This window comes from Mytilus trossulus, chromosome 3 (assembly GCF_036588685.1).
Source record: "Mytilus trossulus isolate FHL-02 chromosome 3, PNRI_Mtr1.1.1.hap1, whole genome shotgun sequence".
Lineage (NCBI taxonomy): Eukaryota > Metazoa > Mollusca > Bivalvia > Mytilida > Mytilidae > Mytilus > Mytilus trossulus.
The window spans coordinates 22,158,804-22,185,229 of record NC_086375.1 but is presented as its reverse complement, the minus strand read 5'-3'; the positions used below and the strand labels follow the sequence as shown (position 1 = coordinate 22,185,229).

Sequence of the window (26,426 nt, the reverse complement as noted above, 5' to 3'; positions counted from 1 at the left end):
AAAGTGTTACATTAACTAGTTTTGTAGTATAGTGAATAATGTCTCAATTTGTCATAATAGCTTACTACATGGTACAGGTCTTACTTATAATTAAAGTCTGTACCGTGATCTGTAGTTGTTCATGTCCTTATTCTTTTGATAATTTAAGTGGGTACTTGTCTCGCTTACAATCATCATGATCATACACATCTCCTTATTTTACTATACTAATATAAATAAATTGCACTTATATATTGTTGAGACAAAGTTTCTTAGGGGAATGGAGGGGTCAGGGTCTGTTAACCATCTCCAATAATCATGATAACCAACCTATGATTTATATATCAAAACATAAAAATTTATAAACTTTTAAGTTGTTACACTACATGTAGATGCAATATGGAATTCAAATATATATTAGCAGTGCACAAGAATTGTGGAAAATTTGAAATATAGTTGAAAAAATATTTGGAGATCAAAATTAAGACACTAAGGTAAACAAAAATCTAATAAGCTACATGAAATTTTAAAATGTGAATGTAAGTTATGTAATATATAAGTATTGATGATATTTCATGATTTTTCAAAAAGCAATATAGCATTGCATGTCAGCCAATTTATTGCAAGTGGTCAATTGTACTGTATTTTCTTTTTCTTTTAGAAATTTCAGGTTTTAAAAGAAGGTTTGTTAGCCAGAAACTTTTGTTTCTTCCTGGATCCTATCCTGTAATTTTATTACCAGCTACTTTGTCAGAAGTTTGTAGAACAAAGCCAAAGGTACTTTAAATCTTACATCCTTTTTTTTAAATGATGATAAACATGCTCATTGTTGAAGGCCGTACGGTGACCTATAATTGTTACTGTTTGTGTCATTTTGGTCTTTCGTGGATAGTTGGCTATCATACCACATCTTCTTTTTTATATGACATGCCTTTATATTTAAATTATAATGATATAACTACAGAATAATGTTTATCAAATCCATTGTTTAAAGCGCCTAAAATATATTAGTGTTTCTTGTTTATATGGTTACAGGGCCAGCATGAAAACATGAATGATTTTATTCAAATTCTGAGAGACAATTAAGTCAAATAAATAGTTAATAAAAATGTACTGACAAAAATATGGTTATGTTGCAACATATCAATAATAAACAAAAACTGTCTTATAAAACCCCACTGGGACTGAACACTTTTTTTTACAATATCAAAAAAATTTAATGAATATATTGCAACATAATAATCACTCAATTTTGACAAACAAAGTTCAGCAGACCAATTCCCAAAATAAACTTTGACCTTGTCAATTACAATACATGTGCATTCTCTGCAGCTTCCAGAGATGTTTTTTTCAAAGAAAAATCTTAAACAAATTTATTGTTCCCATAATGCAATACATTTACTCAAGGATTTGTATAGTCTAACTATACAAATCCTTGATTTACTGAATAGATCCATTAACACATATTTCTACATTTCTCTTAATTTGTGTTAAGAAAGTAAGAAGGGGTAGGAGGGGTCCTGATCCCGAAATCCCGGGCTTAAAAACACAAAATCCCGAAATCCCGGACTTAAAAACACGAAATCCAGAGGTCCCCAAATAAAGAATTCCCGGATCCCGAAAGGGTCAATCCCGAAATCCCGAGCTTATAAACACCTGATCCCGGAGTCCCGATAAAGGTCCTATCCCCCCTCAAAGTAATACTTACTCAAATAAATACTTAATGTAAAAAAAAAATCCTGACAAAAATCATAACAATGACATGTATAAGGGACTTCTAACTAAGTGCTGTTTCAGAATTAAACCCATGAGGACATGGGAGGCAATTTTTAAGACCCCAACCACCAATTAATCAAAATTTTCATTTTACTTCTTACAAAATTTTAAGGAAAATGTTGCCACTCATATTTTATCATTCAATCTGATTGCCTCCCACTCCCCCACCTGATGAATTTTGGAACAGCCCTAATCATATCACAGTAACAATAATGATATATAACATGCATAAACAAAATAACAAGCAATAACTATAATGGCCCTGACTAAAGAGCCCTGATTCCCAACTACTTGTTTAAGTTCTTATCTTGTAAGATTTTTTTATCTGGAATATTTCATTAATGGTGACTTCTATTTTATTAACACATGATTAGTGTTTGCACCAATTTGCATTATCTTTCTTCAAGATTGTTTATCTATGTCATTGGTAAAAAGAATATTGCATGAGACACAAGATAAACATTATCGCATGAATAAAAAAAATCAATAGTCAAATAGGATCAACACATACATAAACATCCCAGAAAATACAACTTTTTTGTATACGGTAATTTGAATAAAAAAATGGTGTACAAATGAAGAAAAGTGCTTTTACAATTAACATAAAGGTAAATTTCAACACCTTTGAGACAATTATTCCCCATCTATTCTTAATCTACTGGTTTCAGTGATATCTGTAAGATCAATTTATCATCAACAAGGTAGGGAGAATTTGATTGGGCAAGCTCTCCTACACCAACTTTCTTGTCCATTTCTGTATCAGCTGTGTACCTTGTTTTGGAGAAACTTTTCCTCCCAAAAACAGAATGAATAATTTCATCCTTTCCAACTATAGACAATAAATACTCAATTGGTCGTGGTTGGTCTAAGATCAGATTTGAATACAATATACATCTGAAGTCATCTGCATTTGAACTAAAGCCTTTTGGAAAGACTTTCAATTCCCAATCCCAAACTTGAACAGGAAGTGACGATGCTCTGGTTGAAAATCTTTCACTGATCTCATTAAATCTCTGGCATGATGGGTAATGAATTACAAATCGTTTTTCCCATCGTAGATCTGTGTAGTTTCTCAGCAGACAAGCAGGCGATGTAAAACATTTTTCATGTGCTCGTCCTGTCAATGTTAAAGCATGGTATTTATAAGCCAGTAAAAATGGCTTCTGAAATAGTTCTGGATGCTTCTGTACTATGTCTGCTCTTTCAATCTCACATAACTGTTGAGGAGACATCATTGGAAATCTTATAAATTTAACAATTTCCTGTAAGTTAGTTTCAAGGTTATCTAGACGAGCTTGGTGCTGTGATGAAGTCAGCCATTTTACAGCAGCTTTCCATAGTTCGTATTCATCTTTCACAATCAGATCTGAACTTCGTAAAAATTCCACCAGTTGATCTCTGTCAAGATTTATCCATTCTTGCTCCCACTCAACAGACCCAATAACCTCGTCCATTTTCTCTGCCAAAACATTGACACAGGAAGTGATTAGTTGTTTATGGTAACATTTTGTGCCGTACTGGAACCACTGATGGAACACATCTTTCAGTTGTAGCTTTGGAATGATAAAAGAGCATGCAAAGTTCGTACAGACCTGTCTTAGACTGGTAACATTGTATTTATCGGCTAGAATGAGGACAGGTAATGTATTGTCCATGTTAAGTTTGATATGGCAACTGTATAAAAACTTTAGAAATCGTGGAAATACTTCAACACATTCATTTTCTTCTACCAATTCTACTTCCTGTGAAAAAAATTATAAATACATTTGAAATAAGCTAGATGGCCTAAATCAATAAAAGTTCTTCAAAAACAAATCTCTTGTACAGTATGCACATCTGTTGCTTGTTTAAATCAATTAACAAAGTATTTAACATTGTGCTGTATGCACAAACATTATTAATGACATACTAGAATTATTTACATCATTTTGTTTGACACAAAGTCAATTGTAATATGTAATGAAAATCATAGTTGCATGACTTATTTTACAAGATATTTTGGTTTGATTAAGGCCTGTTAGAGGTAAAAAAATGTTATAACTAATTTTTTTCATATCAAGCATTATATCAATTTTTATTTCTTATACATATATATCATGTATATCAAACGTAACATCCAATGTTTACCCAAATTTATGATGTTTTCTTTTTTTCTTCTTGTTTGTGTCGATTAAGAACACAGCTATCAATTTGCATAAATTAAAAAAACACATTTTAGCAATAAGTTCTTCAATATATGCTAAGTTCCTGAAATTCAAGATAACAAAGTAATACACAATCTGCTCAAGTTTCCTATGTTTATCATAAATGAACATGTACATCTTTTAACATCACTCTACATGTATATGAATAAGTTCATGTATCATGTGTTAATTTGTAAGTGTTGTGAAACTCAGCTTACTTGAATGAGCTTAGGCCTAAAATAAAATATTGTTTGTTTCCCTTATCCCGACCGACCCTGCAAAAAACGGTCTGACTCATAAAATTTTATTGTCAAAACTAAGTAAAATATTATTTATTCGTTTAATTTTCAGACTTGCTGGATCCACCGCTATTCTTCCACCATTTGGAGAAAATCAAATTATTTCCCTACCTACCTACCAACACCTGGCTTGGCATGTGCAGGGTCCAGATTGGGGAAACAAACAATATATTAATTTAGGCCTTAACAACAACTCAGAATCTAACCAAGTATTATATTTATAAATACCTTTTTCTCACTGTTACTCCAATCTTCACTGAGCATCCTTTCAAACACATCACTACACTGAACCAGTATAAATTTATGTGCATAAAACTTGTTGCCTCCAACTGTCAGGACAATATCACTCAGTGCTTCATTGTTGTAAAATTTGGTCTGTTTCGTCAGAACTTGCCGCTCATTTCCATAACAGTCAATCCCCTCTGGACTGGACAAACTAAGCGTGGAAGGAGACGACTTTAGGGAGACATTTAATAATGATTGACTGGAGCTCTCAGCATGGTCTGCTTGTGGCTGAACTGGTTGTAAAGACAGCTGTTGTATATTAGGGGGAGAAGCCATTCTACCTGAAACAAATGGTAAATATTGAGCATTTTGACAAAATCAGCTGTTTACACCCCTTTCAAAATATATGTTAAAATGAATTTGTTTAAATTTGTTACCAAATTCACTAACAACCTTAAATTCTTTTTTACAAGATTGATTAATCACATTGAAAATTGAGTTGATCTAAAATAAAACACTAATCAAAAATTACTTTTATGCATGGTAAATCTATATCTCAAATAAGTTTTTCTAATATGAAGCTTTTCTTTTTTCAAAGCCATGATTTAATTCCATTGGAACATGTGGTGCATGTGCATCTGTGGCGGATCCAAAGGGAGATTTCTGGGAACACACCCCCTTTTTATGGGACGATCAATGTATTTGAATGGGGACATGTAGTTGGAACACCCCTCCCCCCCTTTTTGTTCTGGGCTGGGAACCCCCCTTTTTAAAATGACTGGATCCACCCCTGTGTGTGACATCGTTATTAAAATGTTAACATCATTTGTATTTTGAACACAATGGTGATCTTTATGGATCCTATATTTTGACTTTAGTGGAACCTTAATACAAAAGTTCTATGCCGATCTGAGACTGAGGTCTAAATTACTCCTGATCAAAATTATGCATTTCCTGATAAAAATTTGCATGTCTTTGCATAATAATAGTTAAATTGTGTTTTACCACACTTTTAAATCTGAGTTATCGTGTTATGGGATAAAAGTTCATTTATAATAATATAAGTTTTAGAAGAAAGAAATGTTCTGTAATATATTATTGGCACTGGCTACAATTACATGGAAATGTGACAAATAATAAAAATACTGTTGTTACATTGGAGACTAATTGCTGGAGTGCAAGGTTGGGTATTAAAGGAACAGATTAATTAGGAATGTAACAATAATTATTGAGTCTACAGTTACATTGCGTTATTGTTACATTAATTTGCTTCAATGTATGCTGGGACTAGTAATATCAGAGACATTTGATTGAATTATTTGTCTCTGGTAACATGGGTAATAGGAATAAAATAAAACTTGAAAACTTTTATTTGAATTTTAAAAAACTGCATACAATTTTTAAATTTTTATTTGCAATTTTCAGTTTCTACAAACATTACCAAATCCAATATGTTGTTTTTGGGAGCATGTTTTAGTTTGATGAATCCTGGTGAAACCAAGCAGCCATCACAAATGAGTGATGCAGCAATATGGATAATATGCACGTCCGTTTTTCATACTGTACAATTTCCTGCTGTATTTTCCTTTCTAAAATTAAAGAAACTACAATATTTTTTTGCTCTTACCATCAAGGATTTGTATGTAAAGATCCTTGTTGTGATGTTTATATATTCGTCCATTTTTTGTTGTTGGAAGCATATATATATATAGATTCACTGCATTGAGTGTAATATGATATTTATCCACTCAAGACAGTTAAATTTTCAGATTAGAAACGCGAGGCTTGCCTGAACTCCTGGAAAGGACCAACATGACCAAATAAACAGATATGTGTGGGCTGGAAGGGTCAGGTGGAATGTTAGTCCAAATAATTATGACGTCTTGAAAGGCTATTATAAAATATTATAATAGCCTTTCATAAGGCGTCAAAGGCATCAAAGAAAAAAATTATAATAGCCTTTCAAGACATCATAATTATTTGGACTAGTGAGGAGGGAAAGGACCTTTATCGGGACCTCGGGATCGGGTGTTTTTAATCTCGGGACCTCGGGATCGGGTGTTTTTAATCTCGGGAATTCGAGATTGAGACTTTCGTGATCCGGGAATTTCTTTATTCGCATTTCGGGACCTCGGGATCTCGTATTTGTAAGCCCGGGATTTCGGGAATTCGTATTTTTAAGACCGGGATATTTCGGGATCAGGACCCCTCCTAGTCCAAATAATTATGACGTCTGGCAAGGCTATTTTAATTTTTTTCTAGGAAGCTAGGAAGGCGTCACAGAAAAAAAATAAGGAAGGCGTCCCAGAAAAAAAATAAAATAGCCGTCCCAGACGTCATAATTATTTGGACTAGACCCCTCCTATCATCCTATCCCCCCTCACTAGTGGAACGTTACATATACAATGATTTATTAATATAGACTTTCAACGTCAGTTCTTTTTCAAGCATCTCATTGTACCTAATCAAATTACTGTCTTTAAATTGTGTGACAATCTGCTAAATTTATATTATTTCATTATTATGTTACTGCAAATTTCTTTGTCCAAATTTACCGGAAGTGCCGCATTTATCTCCCTTTGAAGCACTGTGGAGAAGGATTCAAGTGTGTTTTTGTTACTTCGTACGCTCTTCGACTCCTATATTGTTTAAATCCTTAAATATTTAGCATTATGTTTCCATATTTATAACCATAATAACTGAGGAAAAGCCACAAAAACCTCACAATCCCAAATTTTAAGAAAAAATTAAAGGTTTAACTAAAAACCTTAAAAAAGTTTTTAGGGTCTATAGAATTACCAAAAAATTACACCAAAACACAGAAAACTGTAATAATCATAAAACGTATGTTTTTAAAAGTGAAAATAAATTGTTACCTATTCAAATTTGAATAACCTTATAAACAATAGCCGAAAGTAATCTGTGACTTACCCTTCCAATTACAGAAGTCGGAAATACAGATAGGGGTCTCATACACCTTATTGCTATAGGCACAGGCACTTGTTTCTATCCATTGGAAGAACCACTATCAACGTATATTTACGAGCACTTGTTTCTATCCATTGGAAGAACCACTATCAACGTATATTTACGAGCACTTGTTTCTATCCATTGGAAGAACCACTATCAACGTAAATATACGTTGATAGTGGTTCTTCCAATGGATAGAAACAAGTGCCTGTGGCTATAGGCCAGTTCCGGGATACGGTTTTCAGACGAATCTGTCATGTGACTTCCATCACCATGTGACAAAAAAGTATGCATAGAAATTTCTGACACATGTTGAGCAAACGGGTGAAAAAGTTTTGTTTTATACTGCACAAAATATTTGGGAAATTCAAATCTAAAAAGATGGTAACCCTCCCTCAGTCATACGGCAATCAAGATTATGTACTTACAGAATATTAATTATTTATTTACTAGCCTACATAATGACGATTATGAAAGTGTTGGAAACTTTTAATAGAGCAGGGATACAGGCGTGCCTTCTATCTGGTAAATGACGTCATAAAGGCGTGCAAAATTGACGATCTTTTCCGGTGAAAGACATGATTCCAGAAATGACCTATTCCTAGCTGACCCGGCTGTTTGAACTTTTGATGTCATACAACAATCACTTTTCCCATGTGGCGTCAAATATTTTGTTTTATGACGTCAAAATTTTACGGGAACCTGTGTGATATCCAGTAATGGCGGACAAAAAGCAATAAGATGTATTTTGGGGTGGTCTGATCCCGGATCCCACTTATTGTTTAGTGAGAATCCCATATCCCACTCTTGTTGCCATAATAGAACATAATATTTCCTGTGTCCGGCTAAACTTCATTTCCCATTTTCGGTCTTTCACATATGTCACGTTTTAAAAAAAATCAACCAATCCCGTGTCACGCTTAGACCCAAATGACGCCCACCAGATACAGATACACACATGTGAATTTTTTTTGTCCCACTGTTATAAAGTTTCGGTTTTCTATATGTCCATGGTCATTGACCTCATTTTCATGGTTCAGTTACTGCTTGAATAAAAAGTAAAATAACAAAATTTTATACCAAACCCTGATTTATAAGTCAAATGTGTCTGAGGATAATTCAAAATGGAATGTCCCTAATCAAATGCCAAAGGAATGGCAAAATCAGAAGCTCAAACTCAACAAACAAATAGATAAAAATTATTGTTATATTCCTTGCTTTCATGGGGGGTCTCATTGTGGGGTTCTGATCCTGGATCCTGCTTACTGTTTTGTCAGATTTCCGTATTCCGCTTACACTATGTATTGAAGCAATTCTCATTGTTTTGCAATTTCCCGTGTCCCGCTAGATGTCATACCTGTTTTCACGGCACAATAATTTGCATTTCACATGTCACTCTTACAAAAAATCGGCAAATCCTGCGTCACACTTAGAAACCAAAGAGACCCACATCATAATACTGCAGGCATTTTCTATTGTAGAATTTTTTTTGACTGGTAGTTTCATCTTACATTGACCTCATTTTCATGGTTCAGCGGAAAATGTTATGTTTTCATTCTCTGATTCTATAAGCAATAGGGCCTTGATGTGTGTATGGAATGATGGGAACATGTCAGACTGTCAGATTTGATCCAAGTGGACTCTAATTTATTTATTTTATTTTTCAAGCTTATAAATGATTTTCATTGCAAACATTTTATTATTATATAACATGTATAATAAATTTATTTTTATTTCTAGAAAATGGCAAGCTTTGGATTGAGGGTTTTATGCCAAAAATGTAGTTGCCATCAGCTTAACAGAATAAAAGGAAGCAAACATTTATCTTCCATAACTTACAGCCAAAGGTAAGGCTTATACTCTGTAAAAGGAATTTCTGTGTAGTTCAGTCTCAGTGATGTATACTGTGGTTTCATTTAAACAATAATGAGAGCTCTGACATTTGGTCTCTGACGAAAAATTGTCTCAGCGGCAATCATATACCACATCTTCTTATTTTTATTGAACAAACTTGTACAAGTTAGATTATGAAATTTACAAAGTATGAAATTAGCCTTTTTGGACTTAATAAAGCCAAACTTATTCAGGTTGCATTCTGATCACAGGATTAAGGAAATTTTAAGTAAAAAAACTATTTTTTTTATTTTTTATTTATAAAATATTAAGTATCTCTTAACAGATTTATAGTGAATAATAACTCAATAATTAACAATGAAAATTTGTATGATGCTTTAGTACATTATCAAATTACATGTTGTTTAAATCTATTAATATATAAATATATATATAACATTTTCACTATTTATCACAAATACACGAATCCTTTCTTTTAGGGATTTGCACATATTTTTGTTGATAAGACTTGATGTGGAAAAATGGCATGATATCTCATCTAACTTGTTGAAGTCAGTTTTTGTTTAAAAAAATGGGAGGTAACTCATGACACCAAATATTCTAATTAACATGTCATAAAATTCTGACTTGTATATGTCAAAGCTCTGACTGATTAATAACTGTTGGAAACAACTTTTGCATAGATTTCATCCAACACATCTACATCTACATCTACAACAACAAAATGTTTTATGACATCTTGAAGCATTGTAATTTTGATTTGACTGCCAAAAAAAAAAAAAAATTGGCTGTATATTGGTCATGTTGGTAACATGTTGTCGTTGTCGTCAGCGTTGTCCACAGACAGATTGTTTCCAGAAATCAATAAAATAACACAAGGTTTATAACCACTAAAGGAAGGTTTTGGATTGATTTTGGCAGTTATGGTCCCAACTGTTTAGGAATTAGGGGCCAAAAAAGGGGCCCAAATAAGCATTTTTGTAGTTTCGAGACAATAACTTGTGTTAAAGTGTATGAATATCTCTGAAATTATACTAGAAAATTCCATACAACAAAGGGATGGTTTGGATTGACTAAGGGGGGTGGGGGGGTGGGGGGTGGGGGGTGTTATGGCTCAAACCATGTAGGAATGTAAGGCCAAAAAAAGGGGAAAAACAAGGTTTTTTCTGGTTTTTCTGACAATTAACACAATTTAAAAGCAGTCTAAGGGATGTAATCTAATCCCAATTTAAAACAACAATGTTTGATTACCTCCCTTACACTGCTTGTAAATTATGTATTGTAAAAGAAATGATGATTATCTTGAGGTAATTAGCTGTCAATTTATTTTTAAAAGTTACTATTAATTAATATTAATTTCAGCCATGACTATGAATGAGGGGGATAGGACCTTTATCGGGACTCTGGGATTGGGCTCAGGATTTTGGGATCGAGGGATTCTTTTTTTTTTATTTTTGGATGTCAGGATTTAAATTTTTCAGAATTTAAATTTATCTAAATTAGGGATCTCGTGTTTTAAGCCCGGGATTTTGGGACCCCTCCGCTCCCCCCCCCCCCCCCTCCTGAATGTCAGTTTATATTTTAAGACTTGTATGATGTATTTAAAAGGGTAATTAAAATAATTATGGTAGCCAACTTTATTAGAAATTTGAATTGAGTATATGACTATAACATTAGGGAATGATTTTTGGGGGGAATAAGGGAAAGGGGAAGGTGAAAAAAGTATTATGGGGGGGACTATTTTTTCTTATTTCAGATTTCAGAAATTAAAAAGAAAATTTCTTAAATTTTTTTTTTGAGGGGGTTAATATTCACTTGGATAGTATATTGCAGAAAAACACAAAAAAAAAAAAAAAAAAAAAAAAAACAGGGTCAATTTTATTTAGGGGAAGAGGGGGTCAATTCGCAACAGCAAAGTGTATTGCATAAAGCAAAAAAATGAATATATATATATATTCAAATCATATAAACAATTTTTAAGTTCTTTGATTATAGTTATTCTTTGGCAGATCCTATTATGAGTCAAATATTTAATTAGAATCCAAATTCAAACCTGTATCAAGCCTGAATATTGTGTCCATTTTGGTCCCAACTTTTCAGGGTTGTTGTAACATCTGTGGTAGTATCCAGCTGCACTCATCGAAGCAATTTAATATTCATGTTTACACAAAAGCAAGACCACAGTACAGCATTTGCATTTTTATGATCACAATTGAACTTATAATCATGTGACAATGATAACCTCCTCAAAAATAAATCAATGTTTAAAAATAGAACTGCAAAATATCTGTAAATAAGTAAATATAATTAGTACAGCCACATTTTCCTCTTGGATATAAATGCCAGGGAATACTCAAGTTTAACCCTTCTTGCACTTTTGATTCTGTCGATTGATCTATTGATTTCATTTTAGTTAGTTTTTTTTTTTTTTGTATTTCTTCCATCAGACTGGTGCAGAAAAAGAAACAAAACCAAAACCAAGGAGTCAGCCCATGGAATTCACCTTTAGTTATAAAAACGCCAGAATATGATTGGAGTTTTCTTTGTGACACAAATAATCTGTCACAAATAAAGGATAATATAGAAAAAAGGAAAGGAGTAGGTGACATAGAAAAATTGGTAAGATGTTATATGATGTACAATATTAATACAGACTGATATTTTATAAGTTTACACTTAAGCTCATGTACCAGTAACATCTTTTTCTTGCAACAGTTATTTTGTTAATTTTAATTTTGAATAAAGCTATTTGAACATTTGATTTAAATTAAAATTCAGTATTGCTTATGTAAATCAGTCTACTCACAGCGACTTTTCATATATTTACTCTATTTCTGCCTTAGTTTTTTGGTTTCAAAGCATAAATTTGTTCTTCATGATATTAACGTACAAATTACAAATTGAAGGATAATTGGTTAACAAATTGTAAACAGTGAACATAACTTTTATAACATGGTGAAAACATAACTCATGAAAGTTGCTATGATGAAAAACATTATAGAATTTGTTTGACAAGTCAGGCAAAACATTTATCAGCCATATTTTTTTGGTCTGAATATTGAAACACATTGCTGGCAGAAATTATAAAAAATAGTTCATCTTTTTTATTTTTCCTGTTCAATAGAAAACCATACACTTTACCTGATATTTTCAAACTTTTTATGTTATTGGTAAAATTTTAAATAATGAGAAGACAATGTTAAAATAACGGAGAAGGTACAATGAAAATGTAAGTTACAAGTGATATGTTGTAAAATTAGTTTTATTATTTTGTTACATTACAGCAAGCCACATGGAAACAGCTTCAAGATGAAACTTCAGTAAGTATTTGTATTCATCTTGTTATAAAAGTTAAAACTAATATGTTGTGTATTTTAAAATTATTTTTATATTATTTATGAATATGATATATTAAAAAATAATGAGATGTGGTATCATTGTCAATCAGACAACTATCAACTAAAGTTCAAATGAAGAAGATGTAAGCAATTATAGATAACCATACAGCCTTCATCTATGAAGAACCCAAAGCTGTAGAGTCGCTGACATGATAAATGTGAATCAGTTCAATTGAGAAAACTAATAGACTAATTGACATAAAAACTATTTTCATTAAAACAAATATGACAGACTTTTTTATCCACGACAACCTCTGCTCCTAACTATAGACAGGCAGGGTTAAACATTTATTCTTTGAAAGCCGAATCCTCCCTCTAACCTCCTACATTGGTGTAACAGCACAACACAAGGACAAACTTTGCAAAATGATAAATGAAAGATATATATGTGAATCAACAAAAAATCACAAACACTCGATTACATGCTCCTAACTTGGGACAGGCACATATATAATGGGGCGGGTTTAAACATGTTTGTTCACAACACCTCCCGATGATACTTATCATTTAAAAAAATATAAATTGCATAGAAAATTACAAAATCTAAACAACAGCAGTTGCATTATTATACTCCCCACTCAAAGAACGGGGGCTATAGTGCATTCACCATGTCTATCCTTTCATCTGTCCACCCCTCCATCAAATATTCCAGCTTCAATTTTTTCATCCCCTACTGTACAGAAGGATTTCATATAAGATCAGACGCTTGAAAGCAGCTTGTGACAGCTACTTTACAGATCTGCCAAACACCCATTTTCTGTTTGGTAATAATTTGAATTTTCAATATATTAAAATAATTACATTAGATGTATGTTTCACTATAATACGTTATTATGATTGGCTAACTGCACATCACATGTTATTCCGTAAGCAATTGCATCACTCAATAAAACTTTTCATTCATCATGTTCATGATAACACGAGGTCCCACAATAAAACTTTTCATTCATCATGTTCATGATAACACGAGGTCCCACAATAAAGTACACAGGTGAATTTTATAAAAAAAAAATTGATAAAATTTGTGTTTTCATGATCCTAGCTAAAAAATGTAATTATAAGTATTGAATGATACTTTTTGTAACTTTATCCGCGCTTCATACAAAATGTACTTCGGTCAACGCTTTTACACTCCAATAAAGTTACAAAAAGAAGCATTCAATACTTAAATAAACTTTAAATTTTTGGTCACCTTTTTCTCTTGTACTATTTAGCAGAAAAACATCATATTTAGTTTTCAGCTAAACAGTAATAAGTTGTTATGTGTGAGCGTGATACTTTGATTTTTCAATATGTTAAAAAAAAATTATCAAACCTTTTCTCAAGTATTTCTGAACAGAATATTTAGTTTGCCTCCTAACAGTGATTAGGTTTAACATGTGAGAGCTTTTTGAAAATATCAGATACCTAATTTCATTTTTCTGATACTTTGAGGTATGAGTGGGTGTATGCTTAGCATGACTTCCTGTGCATTGTTGATTTGTTAACCATTTTCCAGGACAGTAGAAAACAAGAGCTTACCAATGATCTGAACAAGTTAGCAGCAGATATACCAAATACAAGTTCACATTTGTCAGTAAGTATCATGGGAAAAACTTATTGTTATACTCTTAGATATTAGAAATATATGTATGCATGTCTAATCTGCAAATCTTGGAGGTCATTTTAATGGTAAATTAGATGACGTCTAGACATAAATACGCACGGAATTCTGATACATATTATCAAGTCCATGTATTGTTAATTGTTTATTTTAGTCTTTCTGTAATTTGGATATATGTTTTAGTATATGATAAATTTGGATATACCTTTTAGTATATTATCAATCAGATATGAGTCAAATCGGTGAATTAGAATTTGACAGCCCCTTTAAGACTTGATTTATTGTATAGTCTGTTGTTAGAGATTGTATGTTGATCTCTATATGTCTAGAAGTCTTTTTTAATTGTGTTGTTGGGTTACTTTTTCACTGGAATATACATGCATCTCTTTTATTCATATTATGATTTAAATTTGCAAAATAAATGTTTATATATAATGAGAAAACTGACAGACTTAGAAATGTCAAACTATTTTTTTGATAGAACCTTTTGATGAAATTGATTTTCTACAAAAATATTAAACAAAATTATCTTAACTTAGGCATAGTTGTCAAAATGTATGTTTAGTCTCCTAATTACTCAAAAAATGTAATCGATTTTACTCCCTCTTAACAAAGTTAATTGAACCAAAACTCATTTGAAATCCACATTCCGAAAAAGGGTCATTTATTTTAAATATGTATCATTGAACCTTTCAATCTATTTTCATCCCATCAGGGTTTTTTTCATAAAAAATCTTGAGCCCTGCTACAAGAGTCTACAACATATCTCCATAAAAAACATTTTGCACAGAAGAGACATCTCTTGCTTAAAATAAAGGTATATGTTCAAATCAAGTTTTTGATAAACTAGTTGTTATTTTTATTTCAGCCAGTTGGAGATGAATCTGAAGCAAATCTTTTAGAAACACATGGTGAAAAGAAAGGTAAGTTAGCTTAAAGTAACTGAAAATGTCTACTTTGTCAGGTTTGTTTTCTTTATTTAAAAATGGATTCAATTGTCTTAGTGGTAGCATACTTGTCTTGTATTTTGGAGTTCACCTATAGGGCAAATCTAAGACTTAGAATGAGTATTGACTTCTTGTCTGCACAACACACAGCATTAGTTTAACATTGAAGATTGATTTGCCCAGTGCAATGAGTCTAGGTAATGAGAGATTTCTTCCTCCAGACTGTTACCAATCACATTCAACATTTTAATTTAGTAAAAATCAGAATATATTTGTTTGACATTAGAATGTACTTGTCCAAAATATACATGCTTTATTTTCTGGTAAATATTAAGTGCCAATCAACCAATCTTAAATTTGAATAGAAAAATAGAATCATTTAATGTTTAAGTTGATTTTATTTATAAATTTTGGATATATTCTAACAGATTAGCTACTACATGGTTAATTTCCTTAAATGAAAGTTTTAATGTGATCATTTCAGAGTTTTCTTTCAAACCCAAGTCTTGTATTCAAGTCGGAAGCAATTTAGGAGTACTCAGGACAGAGTAAGTTAATTTTCAAATTGTGCTTGATTTTCAATTGTGACTTATTTCTTATTAATAGATTTAACCTGATGGCTACAAAATTTAGATAGATTCTATTTAAGAAAAGATTAACTATGAGTCACTACATATTTGTTGTAATACATTCATAATTATGATGGTTAGAAATCAGTACACAGAACATATATTTTATAAGTACATGTATATGAACTCATCATAGATACCAGAATTAGTATGCCAGAAGTGCATTTGGTCGACAAAAGACTCATTAGTGATGCTCGAAACAAACAAAAAACAGTTTAAAAAGGCCAAATAAAGTATGAAGTTGAAAAGCATTGAAGACCCAAAATTCTGAAAGGTTTTGCCAAATACAGCAAGGTGATCTATTTCTGGATTATTAAATCTAAACAAGCAGAGGTAAATGCAGTTTCAAAACTTTTGTCTAACCAACCTTTCTTTAAATCATAACATATTACATAAATGGTCATATATTATCTTTGTTTCAGATATGTATCATTAACCACAGGAACAAGTACTTATTATTTCATTGGAGATTTAGCTCAACTAGAGCAAGCATTAGTTCAGTACACATTACAGCATCTTATATCAAAGGGTTTTAGTGTGGTCTCTGTGCCTGATATTATACATCCTGCAGTCATTGTAAGTTATAGAATAATACTATTAGTTACACAGTGTTTAATTGTCCTAATACAAGAATTTATCCTGATTTTGTTATATTCTTTTGGGATATTCATCTGCTATGCCAAGGCCAAAAGTTTGAAATACAAATAAATAAACTTTTGGACACATCACAAACTAGGGGCCTAGTCATACTAGACCAGAAGTTCCATAAGGAAGTTGCAATCTTTGATAGTGTTCTAAGGCTCTGTTCGCAAATATCTTACAACAAAAAAATGATCCTAAGTTACTGAAATGTTCATGACTTACAATTATTTTTTCTCTCAAGAATTTTGTGATATGAGTTGCAGTACCATTTCAATTATGCTTTGAATGGAATATTTGTACTGAAATTGGGAATGGAAATGGTGAATATGTCAAAGAGACAACAACCTGACTAAAGAGCAGAAAACAGCGGAACTAGGCAGTTTACCCCTCAAGAAGTTTCCATCAATATAACCAGTTCAATGGTAGCATTTTTTACACCTATCTTGTATGTAACTAAAAGAACCTTTATTATTTATGATCAAGTTCAAAAGTTTTGAAATTTTAACATATATAATCTTATTTTGCATGATAATGTTAAACTATAACATGCAGATTTATTCACATACATTCCTGTTAGTTCAGTTGTCACTGATGCAGTTATGGTAGTTAAGTTATGATGTTATAGGCTGTGTATAATGTATAAACAAATGCCTTACTGATTTTGAAATTACACATGCCCTTCATCATGAGGCTTCAAACAGTCATTTTTGGCTACCAATAGCATCAAATTGATGAAAGTTTTAATCGTAATGCATCAAAATATCCTTAACGTCATTTGTCAGAGGTCTTGAATAATAATCGTTACTGTTATTTTTGGGAAATAAATTATCATGACTTTTATATTTTGGAAAAAAATTAACTTGATTCATCAAGGTCTTCTAAAAGAAATGTGTACATTTTATTGTCATGCATAAAAAATTACTGTTTACATCATTTGTCAAGAATTTTTACCATTATATGTCATGAAGGTACCCCCTATACCCCCCTCTTGGAATGTTTCTATGACTTTATACTTCCATTCTAATTTAATGAAAAAGTATACTAGAATATGTAATTACAATTAAAGATAGAATCCTTAGTTCTTTTCAAGTTTCAACAATATACAATTGATATGATATTTTTCATATATAGGAAGGTTGTGGATTTAAAACAACAGGGGAGAAAACCCAAGTCTACAAACTAAATGACCAGGATCTTTGTTTAGCTGGTACTGGGGAAATGCCTTTAGCAGGTAATCAGTTTGAGACCAAAAAAACCAGCAAACATGGCAAAATAAGACAAGACACGAAAAAATGGCGAAGCATTAGTTTTGAATTGAATTTAAATATCTGTGCATTTAAAGAAATTGATAATTATAGATTATCATTGATCATCTCAACGAGATTGATTTTCTAGAGAAAAGCAATCGAGTTGAGATAATCAATGATAATTTGTTTATCGGTATTTTACCTATGAAGACAATAAAAATGTATCAATTTCATGTCAATTTCCTTAGCAACGCCACATGCCTCCTTAGTTCCTTGCAATTTTTTTCCATCTCAAGCAAGTAGTATGTTATGAAAAATTATCACAAAAAAAAAAATCAAAGGCAAAATGCACAAAATAGCAATAATATTATATATTTAAAAAAATATCTGAACTTTCTTAAACATAGATTTTGCCTGATAGGCAATTATTATGGAATATCTGCATGGTTTTGTAAAACTGGATTGTTAATTTCTTCATAATTATTTAGCCATTACATAATTATGTAATTTTTGCTGTTCTAAGGACATATAAGTCATACAAATTTGATTGTATGATACATTATTTTTCTCAACAAATTTACACATTATAATATGTTTTTATAATAGAGTTAAAGTTTTACTGTGAAACACTTCTTTTCAGGATATTTCATCAATGAAACATTGAATTACAATGAATTGCCTAAAAAGTAAGTAGTGCTTAGTCTACATGAATCTAGAATAGTAAGTGATAACAATATATTTTTTATTTTTTTTCCTTAATCATATTTTCCTTAATTTTTTTTTATTAATTAATTCTTCTTACTTTTATTTGTTCTTTATATTAACATTAAATCCCAACAACATGTTATTTTCAAGTTCTATGCATTTTCTGATGAGTTGTATTATATGATGAACTTGAAATTTGATATGAATAAAACAAAAATCATAGCAATCTTGGACAATACTAGTCAAAATACATCCTAACATGTTTATGGTAGAAAATATTGAAAAATGTAAAGCTCTTTTTCTACCTTTTTAAAATAAATTTGTAATGCTATAATTTGTGCTTAATAGCTCATGTTTATACAGAAAACTTACCATAGCCTCATTGTATCAAAAGACTTTATTTTATTAATTAATAAGAAATGGAAAAATTAAGTATGTATACATATGAAGCATTTTCCTCAGTTTACAAAATTTTGTTACAAGAAAATCAAATGGAAACTTCAAACAGTTTGAATTTATGTATGCCTTATTAAAACTTGTTTTTTTTTTTAGAATATGTACTGTGAGTCGATGTTTTCGTGCTGAAACATCAAATATAGAAATAGAGAGGGGAATCTATAGAGTTCATCAGTTCACAAAGGTATTAAAATTTATAAACTATTGTATAAACTAAAATAGATTTGTTGACAGAAACAAATATTAAATGTTGCTTACTAAAGAATTTTGGGAATAGTAAGTGACTATATTAGTTCTCTTCAAGAATTTGCATGCGATCATCAAGATAAAAAGAAATATTTGAATGGAGGGTTGTCTCATTGGCACTCATACCACATCTTCCTTTATCTGTATATGTTGTTTTGTTTAAAAATGTGTTTCCATTATTTATGAGATTGTGTCTTGTTTTTTATATATTTCACTCCATATTCCAAAGTGTTGATCTATATTTTGTCTTAATGATTATTCTGATTGATTGATGGCTGTTTAATATTATATAACAGCAAATACATGTATTACATTTTCAGGTCTATGACATCATGTTGGAAATCCCTGTTTTGGAAAAGTCTGAGTCATATTTTTAACTCTAGCTCACAATGTAACAGTCTGCAGGAAGACATAATACCCTACTCAAAAATATTCTGATGTTCAGTTGTTGTTGTTTGTTGATGTGGTTCATAAGTGTTTCTCGTTTCTAGTTTTTTATATAGATTAGATGTTTGGTTTTCCCATTTGAATGATTTTACACTAGTCATTTTTGGGGCCCTTTATAGCTTGCTGTTCGGTGTGAGCAAATGTTCCATGTTAAATACTGTACTTTGACCTATAATGGTTTACTTATATAGATTGTGACTTGAATGGAGAGTTGTCTCATTGGCACTCATACCACTTCTTCTAATATCTTTGAACTAGGTGTTGCTCTTACTCTTACACTGTTACAAGAAGAGAAGCCATAAATTACAATTAGAAATTATTTTTGCTACCCAGTCAAACTCATAAATCGACAATAAACTGACAACGCCATGGCTAAAAATGAAAAGGACAAACAGACAAACAATAGTACACATTACACAACATAGAAAACTAAAGAATAAACAACATGAACCCCACCAAAAACTAGGGGTGATCTCAGCTGCTCCTGAAAGGTACGCAGATCCTGTAACTTAGTTGTTGTTTTTTTACATAACATATATTTTTTACTACAGGTAGAAATGTTTGGTGTAACTAGTGCCTCTCCAGAAGAGAGTAGAAAACTCATGGAAGAATTTATGTCCATTCAGAAAGAATTGTTTATTGGTCTTGGGCTTCACTTCAGGTACTAATTATTTTGTTTGATCCATGCTTTGTTCAAATAAATATTACTCTGATATTCATATATAGCTACTGCATAGAAACTGAAGGAACTTGACAAATATAATCAGTTGATTACTGTTGATTCATTATTATTTATGGGGCACTAATTTGGTTGATTTCAAGAGTAAAAGTTAACTCGGAATTAAGATAGTCAACACAATGCTAATTTTCTATATGCTTGGAAACCAAAGTTTTGAAAACGGAAAGAACCAACTGAAAGACAATAATTCCTGAATAAAAACAAATAAAACCTGTGAAAATAATAAATCCATAGTAACTGGTAAAGTCTGCTTCCAAACAATATCAAGATATATCTGATCTATATCATACAATGTTTTAAAGTAAATTTGTCATGATTATTTTAGGGTTCTGGAAATGCCAACACAAGAATTAGGAGCACCAGCACACAGAAAAATTGACATGGAAGCATGGATGCCAAGTAAAGAATTCTGGGGAGAGGTATGTTTGAATTTTCTTTAAAATTACAAATTGGTCCTAATGTTTATAAAACTACTAGACTTCAATTTTTAGGGTGGGAGGGTTTTTACTTGTATGGATATGAGTGAACCATTAAAAGATATCTGTCTCATTTTAAATGCTGGATCTTTTTATTTTACAAATAAGATATTATTTTAAAAATGATATAAGTATAAAGGGAGTTTTAAAAACAGATATTTGTTGCTATCAGAAAATTTTAAATATATAAATCTAGGTGATATCCATTGGTGATTGGTGTCCTATAAAAAAGTGGGGTTAATCATTTACACTATACATGTAGTATGTTTCTATAAGTATGAAATTATTATTGAATGTTAGATTTGTAAATTACTATACAGAAATAAAATGTAGTTTTTAATGATTGTATGTCTTCTTTCTTACAGATTTCCAGTACCTCTGACTGCACTGACTTTCAAAGTCGACACCTCTCCATAATGTATTCTGATGAACAGGACAATATTTTGCATACTTTTTCAGTAAGTGAATTTAAAAAAAAGATCTTTACCCATCTTTTCACACTTTTCGTGAAAACAAAGTATTTTACAACTGCAGGTTAAACTTTGTTTGATTGCAACAAAAATTGAAATATATAGGGTTCTTTGATATGCTGAATCCAACATGTATTTAGATTTTGTAAACAGACCCAGTTATCTAATTGGTCCACATTGGGTCAACAGGGTTCAAAACTAAATTCATCAAAAATTGAATTATTGAGTTTCTTTGTTATGGTGAATATAAGCATGTATTAAGATTTTGGATATTGGTCCATAATCTGTAATTATCCAATTTCAAATTTTTAAGTTCTTAAACCACATTCTGTATCAGAAACCTATGCTGTGTCAAAATGTTTAATCACAATCCAAAATCAGAGCTGTATCAAGGGTTTTATCCCCATCAACAAATTACCATAATTATATACTTCATGATGAATTACAATTTTTCAGTACATATTCATATATCCTGATTTGCACTTGACCAACATTCTTAGCAAGCTGAAGTGCTTTCAAAGAAAGATTAAGATAAAACATGTCACAATATCTGAGCACAATTTTGACCAGTCTTTGCACTTTCACCTAGGTAAACATTCAAAGTTATTGGCCGACAAACAGAAAATAAAATTTTAAAGTCTTTGATTTTATCTGGCCTTGGATCAAACTTGCATCCTTTCTTAATCACACTTCTACCGTTACTGATGGGTTAAGGTAAGGAAGACATTTGAATGCATAGAAAACTTCGAAATTCCCAACCGAGACTTTGGGTGGCAAGTTTCTACTTAAAAATGGATCTTTTATGATTGAAAGACAGAAACTTACTGCCCAAATTCTGTGTGAACAATTTCAATATTTTAAATTCCGCGAGGTGAACCAACGCCTGTGAAATCGTTTTGGTAGAGTCCCTGAAGTGGATACCTTGGTATGCCGGGTTGTCAAATCATGCAAATGAATGCAATCCTTAAATAATAATTAAAATTGACAACAACACTTCAAAAGATCTGCAATTTTATTATCTATGTCTACATGTTTCGCCTGCAAGGCAGGCTTCATCAGGACAATTTTTATACAGAAATTGAGCCCCTGAAGTACTCAAAAGTGGTGCATTTTATTTGACGTCGTCATGGTGAGAGAAACAATGAAAAGTGAAAGTAGCAATACAGAGTTATAAATAGATAAGATAAATATAGAAAATTAAAGTTTGTATACAATGTAACTTGAGTTCGTTTTACTATTATATGGTACATGAAATTGTTCTAAAGGCTTGGCATCTAATAGGACGAACTTCCCATGGTTCCTACCACTTCGCAAGGCTTCTCTTCCAACCTGGCCATAGTTGGAGGTTACTACTTCCCGGCGCGTCGGCAACAATAGGAAGATTATGATCGCCGCTGTGGATGATAAAATTGTCAAAAACTGTTCCTTTGTTAATTATTTGGTGACTATATAATTTTTGGATCGTCTGCAGTAGTTGGTCTGTATAATGGCATAGTTGTGAATTCCTAGTTCATTTAAGATCGGCGCCCGTGGTACGTTTCTTCTGCAATCATTTATATCTGCTATCATTTATAGATGTATAGGTGGTATCGGACATCTTGGTCATCTTGATTCAGTTGTTATTTCTTCGTAAGTATGGAATATTCCTTGGTCCATGTATATTTTTCTATATGATTGTTCCATGCTGTGGCCCAGCAAGTCCTGAAAAAGGCTGTCAAGACTAGGCACTTTTAAATGTCTGGTTTCTGAGGCTTATTTACAGAGACAAAATGGTACAAATCAGTTTTAATTTAGAACAAAAGAAGACCAAATAATTAAGATTTTGACACAAAAATTTAAAAAAATTAAAAAAAAGAGATGAAAAGGAATGGTCACCATTTCTTTGCTTGTATTGTTATTTTCAAGCCATTTCACTGAGATATATAAACTGCTGAGAAATATGAGAAGTGTTCACCATATATTTTGGTGGAAGAAACACCTTTCACAGAAACTTGATCTCCTTTTTCAAGTTCTAGCACAGGGTTGGCAGTTTCAGTTCCTCCGTGGATCTTTGGACCGTATATGTTCATAAGATTTTTTCCATTTTTACTGATACAGCAATGTAAACTATCTCCATTATTGGACATGACTGTTGCAGAAATTTGATATAGTCCTGTCTTTGTTGCTGTGAATATTCCTGTTTTTGGACTGTATCCTTGACCACGATTCAAAAGTACTGTATCAAATTTAACTGCAACACCATTAGAAAGACTTAAATGGCTTTTTAGTGTTGCTGTAAAAGCAGGTCTATCTTTTTCACTACTTCCACCTAAAAAGAATCAAAACTATTGTAAATTTGGAAAATTGACCTTTACTATAGTTTGAATTAAATTATGTGCATTGACTAATGACTTAAGTTGTTTGATTGTAACTGCTTAAATTTTTGTATTTTAATAGTATAATATTTAAAAAAATAGATTTGTTTTGTTTAGTTTTCATAAAATGTTAACAGAATATATACTTATAAAAATGATTTCATTGGATATATATATATGCAATTTGATGAACACTTTATAAACTTGATTTCACTTTACTTATATTATGTGATTAAAATATACAGCTGATTATTAAAGAGTAGTTAACTCCCTTAGATGGGTCAAGGTGCATATTAGTTTCTCCATTGTTTTGTACATCCCCCCATTAACATGAACATTTTTTCAAATAATCTATTTACCTAATTTTGGTGGTGTTGATGATCCAGATTTAATGGCAACCATCATATCCAGTAAGTTGTCAAGAATCTTGCCTTCTGAAAATGATAAATAAATAAACTTTGATTTGTGTTAAAAATATCTTATAATTATGAATAAAATGTTTACAAAACTTTACATTTTTGAAATACTAAGTTTTTTTTTACCTCAGGAATATATTACCTTAGCTGTATTTGACAAAACGTTTAGGAATTTTTGGTCCTAGTTTATGTACACATTAAACGATTGATAGTTTTTACTGTAAAGATAGACACTTACCAAGTTTTGGGCATGATCCAGCATCCACTTCTTGATGCAACACCAAAGTCATCAACAGACAGATGCTTAATACACATATATTAAAATTCATCATTTTGATTACAATGCAGCTCTTTCATAGAAAATATGAACTAGTTCTGGTGGAACTTGTGTATGATAACATATGTTTTATGTCAGATTACCTGTATTATACAAGTTCATGATGATGGTATTGCATGTTTTTCACATGAACATATGGCTGTAATTCAATACACCAAATAAAAAAAATACAAAACAAGTATTATGTTACCTGTTTCAAAGAAAAATGAAAAAGAGATCATTAAAAAATAGTTTATTTTTTAAAGATTTTTGAAATATTTTTGAACAGTTTTATTTAAATGTAATTTTCTTAGATACTACATACCGGTAGTTTCTCTAAAGAACAATTAACAGGCTATTATTTCAACTTGGAAATACTTTTAATTATGCACAAAATGCATAATTTCTTGTGCTTGAAATTTTTTAACATCCAAAGTCATAATATGCTAAAAACTTCTATCATTACCTGATGATAAATAAACCTAAACTATCATACACATCCATCTGTACCCATCTTGTAGCAATGTTCAAACACCAACAAGATATTAATTGATTTAATTAAAAGGTTTCCTACCAATTACAGCTTGAACTAAATTATTAGCTAATAGTGTCCATTTATAGTTAAATAAATGAAATTCATGGGTGTACTTGAATATGCTGAATTTGACCATGTATTTTGATTTTGGATATTGGACAAAAATAGGTAAAAAAATCCATTTCAAACTTTTCAGTTCTTTGACTACATTCTTTCTACATTCTTTCTGTGTCAAAACCTTTGCTGTATTAAACATTTGATAACAATCCAAATTCAGTGCTAAATCTAGCTTGTATGTAGTTTCCTTACTTGTCCCTACTTTTCATAGTTCAACCTCTGTGGTGGTATCAAGCTGTACCTCACAGAATATTTAATTGTCTATCTTATAGGTATGGTATGTGTATGTCTATGAAATTTTCTGTTATTTTGTTATGAAATAAAAATGTTTTCTCTCAATAAAAAATAATTTGAGGAGCATCAGTTGGCATTACCAGCTCTTTACTAGTTATAAACTGGTTTGTTTCTCTGACATTGCTCATTGTTAGCAAAACAAAGTAATCCAGTTACCTTAAGAACCTTTATTGGAAAGCCATGCAAGATATGAGATCATTTTCTTGAATTTATCTAATGCTTTATTTAAGGTATATAATCCTTAAAATCCAAACATTTTCCTGTTCTTCTGCTGACAAGCTTACATAATGCATTCAATTAAATTATTTAAAAGACAACTGATTATCTCCATTGTAGTCTGGTCGATTGGATTCAGAGATTTTGGAACATAATAAACCGTACAATGAGAAGTGATGTCTTTTAATTACAGTAACTTTTTTTTAAGGTGAATGGAACTGCCTGTGCTGTACCAAGATTGATAATGAATATATTGGAAACAAATCAAACTGCAGTAAGTGCTAGTAATACAAGTAGGATCATTTTAGTTTAATCAGTTTTTCACAAAAAACAGACTTTATTAGTATGCTATTTTAAAATGCTATTCTTCAATGAATTGCAATTGTATTTTTTCTTTTGAAGTATGATATATCTTGTTTGAGAAACTATAATAGATTTAAACACTCTCATAATACAATAGTTATCATCAAAGGTACCAGGATTATAATTTAATATGCCAGACTCATCAGTGATGCTCAGATCAAAATAGTTATAAAGCCAAACAAGTACACAGATTGTCCAAATAAATAAAGCAATGTTTTTTGATTTGTGCATTAGTTCCATTTTTCAAACATCTTGAAACTTTCAAACAGAAAACAAAAAAGACATATAGGTTCAATTTTCATTATGTTAAAACTGTTGATCTTAATTGCTGGTTAAGTTAAAAACAATACATTGCCTAATCTTACTCTGTGATTTGTTTTATAGGATGGAGATGTTCTCATTCCAACAGTATTACAGCCTTATATGGATGGGAAAGAAAAACTGACAAAAATAGACAAAAAAATAAAATTCATACCAGCTAATAAGTTACACAGGATGATACAAAAATAAAAATCTCAATTTTA

The 26,426-nt window shown here is 31.2% G+C and overlaps 3 protein-coding genes across 5 annotated transcripts; 1 reads left to right on the top strand and 2 right to left on the bottom strand.

The window, feature by feature from the left end:
• LOC134710495 (BTB/POZ domain-containing protein 17-like) lies at positions 1-7,454 on the bottom strand. 3 transcript variants are annotated; one of them, XM_063570862.1, is made up of 3 exons: positions 7,358-7,454; positions 4,466-4,803; positions 1-3,497 (listed from the first exon to the last, which is right to left on the bottom strand). In XM_063570862.1, the coding sequence occupies exons 2-3, from the start codon at positions 4,796-4,798 to the stop codon at positions 2,406-2,408; spliced, it is 1,425 nt and encodes a 474-aa protein (XP_063426932.1). In that variant the 5' UTR covers positions 4,799-4,803; positions 7,358-7,454; the 3' UTR covers positions 1-2,405. The 3 variants fall into 3 exon arrangements, with proteins under 3 accessions (XP_063426932.1, XP_063426931.1, XP_063426930.1); XM_063570861.1 differs by lacking the exon at positions 7,358-7,454 and adding an exon at positions 7,018-7,228; XM_063570860.1 differs by lacking the exon at positions 7,358-7,454 and adding an exon at positions 6,924-7,221.
• On the top strand, positions 7,018-26,426 carry LOC134710496 (serine--tRNA ligase, mitochondrial-like). The gene is made up of 16 exons (XM_063570863.1): positions 7,018-7,067; positions 9,173-9,279; positions 11,734-11,905; positions 12,571-12,606; positions 14,183-14,260; positions 15,156-15,210; positions 15,719-15,782; positions 16,286-16,439; positions 17,637-17,736; positions 18,393-18,438; positions 19,010-19,097; positions 20,158-20,267; positions 20,671-20,764; positions 21,187-21,279; positions 25,748-25,813; positions 26,287-26,426. Exons 2-16 carry the CDS (start codon positions 9,176-9,178, stop codon positions 26,410-26,412), a joined length of 1,386 nt encoding a protein of 461 aa, XP_063426933.1. The 5' UTR covers positions 7,018-7,067; positions 9,173-9,175; the 3' UTR covers positions 26,413-26,426.
• On the bottom strand, positions 23,062-24,434 carry LOC134709279 (collagen alpha-1(X) chain-like). Its single transcript, XM_063569447.1, has 3 exons — positions 24,300-24,434; positions 24,005-24,079; positions 23,062-23,599 (listed from the first exon to the last, which is right to left on the bottom strand). The coding sequence occupies exons 1-3, from the start codon at positions 24,391-24,393 to the stop codon at positions 23,202-23,204; spliced, it is 567 nt and encodes a 188-aa protein (XP_063425517.1). The 5' UTR covers positions 24,394-24,434; the 3' UTR covers positions 23,062-23,201.